This window comes from Rhagoletis zephyria, unplaced genomic scaffold (genome assembly GCF_001687245.7).
Source record: "Rhagoletis zephyria isolate East Lansing unplaced genomic scaffold, Rhagoletis_zephyria_1.1 Rzeph_scaffold_11734, whole genome shotgun sequence".
Taxonomy (NCBI): Eukaryota; Metazoa; Arthropoda; class Insecta; order Diptera; family Tephritidae; genus Rhagoletis; species Rhagoletis zephyria.
Window position 1 is genome coordinate 11,523 of NW_016168810.1, and position 5,214 is coordinate 16,736.

Here is a 5,214-nt window from a genome sequence, read left to right on the forward strand (position 1 = left end):
TGTACAAGGACGCAGTCCAGACCTACACAGACCAACCACTGGACCCAATGACGTACAGACGAGCGATTAACGACATTCATAGGGAGTCTGTCTCCACCTACCTCGACTCCCGGCCTAGGAATGTCGTTATCGGAGCCCAATCACCACCTGTGGAAGAGACGGAGCTTCAGTTACCTAGAGAGACCCGCGTTACCCTGGCTCAGTTACGGTCTGGATATTGTAGCCGCCTAAACAGCTACCTGTCCAGACTCGACCCAAACATCCCAAATGAGTGCCCGGCATGTGGAGACTCCCCCCACGACACCAACCACCTCTTCACATGCCAGCTCAATCCGACTCAACTAACACCTCACTCCCTTTGGTCCGACCCCATCGAAACAGCTCGTTTCCTGGGCCTACCCTTAGTTGAGCTTGACGATAATGATTACAAGTTGACCCGAAACAGGCGGGACTTAGTAGTGCCGCTACAACAACAACAACAGCTTCCCCTCAAAATGAAATGTCCTCTCTCAATTTCCCCTACTTTGCAAATTTTTTGCGTACGCGAACGCAAAAACTTGTAAGTTTTGGTTAAACATGAACAATTAACAGCTACGCGAACGCAACTATTATAGTTAGCCCTTAATTTTGAACCGATACTATCGATTTTTCAAAGACATCGACGTATTGTTTGCATCACCAATCGTTTTATGTGGAAGACGGCAATTTTTTTTCGCGATAATTTTTGTACAATAATTAATCAAAAATTGTACTTCATTGAAATTAAGAAAAATCGAGCTTATTAAAAGCAAATAAATATAAATTGCAAAACTTCTCATAAAGCAGCTTACGGTTATACTAAAAAGCAGAGTAATGGGCTACCACGGTAAGCTAGCCTGTTGGATTGAATCAACACAAAAACCATTCAAGAAACTTCTTTTCAGACCGTGATCGTGATAGAGATCGAGACCGTGACCGAGACCGGGGGCGCCGTGAGCGACTTCGCTCACGTAGTCGTTCACGGTCGCGACATCGAGATCGCTCGAGACATCGCATAAGCAGACGCAAGCCTTCACTCTATTGGGATGTACCACCGCCAGGATATGAACACATAACGCCTATGCAGTATAAAGCTTTGCAAGCTTCTGGTCAAATACCGGCAAGTGTCGTACCCGATATCCCACAGGCTGCGGTGCCTGTAGTTGGTTCAACTATAACGAGACAAGCTCGCCGTCTGTATGTGGGCAATATTCCCTTCGGTATAACGGAAGAAGAAATGATGGATTTCTTTAATCAGCAAATGCATTTAATTGGTTTGGCACAGGCTGACGGCAATCCAGTGCTGGCGTGCCAGATAAACTTGGATAAAAACTTTGCTTTTCTAGAGTTTCGCTCCATTGACGAGACAACGCAAGCTATGGCCTTCGACGGCATAAATCTTAAAGGTCAAAGTCTTAAAATTCGGCGGCCGCATGATTACCAACCTATGCCCGGCATGACGGATGCACCTAGCATTAAAACGGCTGGTAAATTAAGCTTTGCTTACTTTTTAGAAATGTGCTAAACGTATGTTATGTATGTATTTGTTAAATGATTATAGCATCACCTGGCGCAGTATCGAGTGTAGTACCGGACTCACCACATAAAATATTCATTGGCGGTCTTCCGAATTACTTAAGTGATGAACAGGTTTGTATTTTTAGAAAATTGGTTTTTATATGAATTGTTTATAGTCCGCAACACTAATTAAAGGATTAATATTTTAGAGTAAAATTTAGGATACCTTTCGCAGTTTGAACGACGCATAGTCAACGTTGGTGCTATTGTATTTCTTNATGAATTGTTTATAGTCCGCAACACTAATTAAAGGATTAATATTTTAGAGGAAAATTTAGGATACCTTTCGCAGTTTGAACGACGCATAGTCAACGTTGGTGCTATTGTATTTCTAACAGTTAAGCTTAATGCGCACAAGCTTTTCTTTATGCTGCAGCACAGCTGCGTTGCCGCAATTTCTTCTGATTTTTTAACGCTGAGCAAATTGCGGCAAATGTGTTCAGCACAATTTGTTCTCGTGTACATATATAAGAACGAGACAGCACCGCTATGCCGCACTGTTAAAGAAAACTGCTAGGATGCAGCAAGACTTATTGGTATTCAACTTTCTCTTGTAGAAATTTCCAAAATTCTTCAACTCCTTTTTAGATTCGAGCACATACCTATATATATGAAATCTGGCAATCAAAGTGACTTAAATAATTAGCTGGGTATTGGTGGTTCGCTGAAAAGCCTCTTACAACTACCGAAGCAAAGTTTAATTGCATTTGCTAAATTGGTTTCGGGATTAATTTTAATAAATTTCTTTTCATTTCAGCATTAAAAAAATCTTTTCAGCTTAAAACTTAATTTTCATGACAACCTTATCGGAGTCTTAATTTACATATCTGTACAAACTATATACTAATTTTCTTCAAAATTCATACTGATAATTTTTCCCAATTATGTAATTGTAGATTAGTTTGAGCCGCGTTGCTCAACGCTTCTATACAAGCACCGTAATTCAATATGCTGTTGTGTGATATATAAAATCGTGGAGTAACATTTGCAATGAATTTTTCAATGAGAAATTTTAACACAATATGATTAAAGGCAAGTTTAAAATATATCTTATACTTTTTTCCAACTTCATTCCTGGAATTCCCAAAAAGGGATGCAAAATCGCAACCGTATTAAGAATTGCATAGGATTAGATGTGATAGGAATATATTATATCAAACCACGGTAGATATTTTAAGCACACGGGAGACTGCACCTTATAAAATTATATATATAAATAACATACATACTTACATATTTACCTACATAGTACATATGTACCCTTCTTTTAATTGCGGTCCATTTTATACTAACAATAAATAAGTTATATAAATTACATAATGAAAAAAGCCATCTATTTGAATAACATTTTATAAGCTGTGCATTCTCCCACATCTTGGATAAATTTCGGCTCAACCATATATAATAAAATTAACGTTTAAATATTCCAACAGGTTAAAGAGTTACTGCTTTCCTTCGGGCAATTGCGTGCCTTCAATTTGGTGAAGGATGCCGCAACAGGCTTGAGCAAAGGGTATGCCTTTTGCGAATATGTTGACCTGAGCATCACTGATCAAGTAAGACAATCAATCAGAGTATATTCTACAAAATATTAAAACGCTCTTCAAAATTTTCCGCAGGCGATTGCTGGCTTAAACGGTATGCAATTGGGTGACAAGAAATTGATAGTACAACGCGCAAGTGTTGGCGCTAAAAATGCGCAAACTAATTCCGCTGCTGCGGCACCAGTAACTATACAGGTAATATACCATTTCAAATTAATGAATAGAACGCCAAACTAACGAGCGTTGGTTTAGGTGCCTGGCCTTTCAAGTCTTGTAGTCAATTCTGGGCCACCCACCGAAGTTCTCTGCTTGCTTAATATGGTAACACCAGATGAGCTACGGGACGAAGAGGAATATGAAGATATTTTGGAGGATATCAAGGAGGAATGCAATAAGTATGGCGTTGTCCGTAGTGTTGAGATACCACGACCCATTGAGGGCGTTGATGTGCCCGGTTGTGGTAAAGTATTCGTTGAATTCAATTCAGTTATGGATTGTCAGAAGGCACAACAGGCGCTGACTGGACGTAAATTCAGTGATCGTGTCGTGGTTACATCTTACTTTGATCCGGACAAATATCACCGGCGCGAATTTTGAATGAAAGTTTAAACATATTAAGGGGATTCACAACTTGTGTCTTAAAGTCTTAAAAATTGTCAATGTAAAGTAATGTTTAAAATCTTTTAAGAGATCTGCAGGGTATAATAAGAGCCAATAAGCTTGCCCATTACCGTAGGCGTGGTCGTTTGGAAATGAAATTAAGACGAGAATTTGGCATCACCGTTGGCGCTATCGACGTTTATCCGATATACATATACCGACAGATAGTAACGACATACAAATAATATTCGTTATTTTTCGCCCTCATTGTCTAGAACTAAGCTTAAACGATTGCAGATAATTCAAGTTTAGGAACGAAACGACGATAAAAGCGGCGACATAGAAACGACAAACGGAATTAGGCCAGAATATATCGCACGTTTAATAATATAACGAAGTATTTCAATATTTAAATTTTGTGGGAAAACGCAATCAAAGTTTTATCATTTCATACAGTTAGTATACAAAAAGACGGATGGAAAGGCACATATCTTCGCCATATTTGGGAAGTTTGGTTATCTGTTGGACTGAACATATTCTACTTATCAAGCTTATTAATTACATAATAAAATTTCCAAAAACGTAAATTTTGAGTTACACCACTGTACTAGTAAACGTGCGATATATCCTATGAGTTAAAAAGAAATTGGTTCAGTTACAAATCTCTTTAAAATGTATTAAATGGTATTTAAAATTTTAAATTTGTCAGACTTTAAGACATCGCTTAGAACGTCTTGTGGATCCTCTAAATTAATAGTAAGTTCTTCTTTACTGAAACAAAATATGTAGTACAATCCAGTTTTACAGTAGATTTCTTTCTCAATTCTTGAAAAGCAATAAAATTACATTTTAGTTCGGAAAAAAAGCTTTTTAATTCAAAAATTGGAGATATGACCAAATTTGTTTAGCACCATACCAAAAAATTTTCCGTGACGAGTGGTGAATTTCGTCGACGAGTGGTATATTTGCTCGACCGCTACTAAAAATTTCTGGCGGCAATTAGTTCACACTGAAAATCCGCCTTCTCATTCATAAACGTTCTCTGGTTCAACGGCCTCACACAGGCCGACACAGGTCGCTGAGCCAGGTACTTAGTTCTTACATCTGTAAATATTCTTGGTTTCTCCTTTGAGAGATCCATGAGTAACCTATATCTTATCAGATTGTATCCTCCTAATATGCTTTTTGCTTGACCTTGACCCATGGTGTTACGCCAGTGCAGTTCCCTCAGTTTGCAATTTTCCTTTCAGGTTCTATCGGAGTCGAAGAAGCGGCCATTCTGGCCAGATGATCATTTCCTACGACCCCCATGTGCCCTGGTACCCACATCAGTTGGATATCAAAACCTCCGCCTGAGCCTCAAGCCTCTCTACACTCTCCAAAATCAAGGAGGACTTGATCTCGAATGAAGAGAGAGCCATAACTGCCGCCTGACTGTCGCTTAATGTAAGTATTCTCTCATTCCTATAATTTC

At 38.9% G+C, this 5,214-nt stretch overlaps 1 protein-coding gene across 1 annotated transcript; it reads left to right on the forward strand.

Annotated features, from left to right (window-relative positions):
- The first annotated feature begins 600 nt into the window (after window positions 1-600).
- LOC108377241 (splicing factor U2AF 50 kDa subunit) lies at window positions 601-4,210 on the forward strand. Its single transcript, XM_017633504.1, has 6 exons — window positions 601-865; window positions 924-1,505; window positions 1,580-1,668; window positions 3,030-3,152; window positions 3,216-3,335; window positions 3,393-4,210. Exons 1-6 carry the CDS (start codon window positions 853-855, stop codon window positions 3,735-3,737), a joined length of 1,272 nt encoding a protein of 423 aa, XP_017488993.1. The 5' UTR covers window positions 601-852; the 3' UTR covers window positions 3,738-4,210.
- The last annotated feature ends 1,004 nt before the right edge of the window (window positions 4,211-5,214 follow it).

Bases quoted from the DNA above. Each gene is read 5' to 3' on its own strand.
- LOC108377241 (XM_017633504.1), top strand. The intron at 1,506-1,579 runs GTAAATTAAGCT...AAATGATTATAG, and splicing joins ACCTAGCATTAAAACGGCTG to CATCACCTGGCGCAGTATCG. The intron at 1,669-3,029 runs GTTTGTATTTTT...ATATTCCAACAG, and splicing joins ATTACTTAAGTGATGAACAG to GTTAAAGAGTTACTGCTTTC.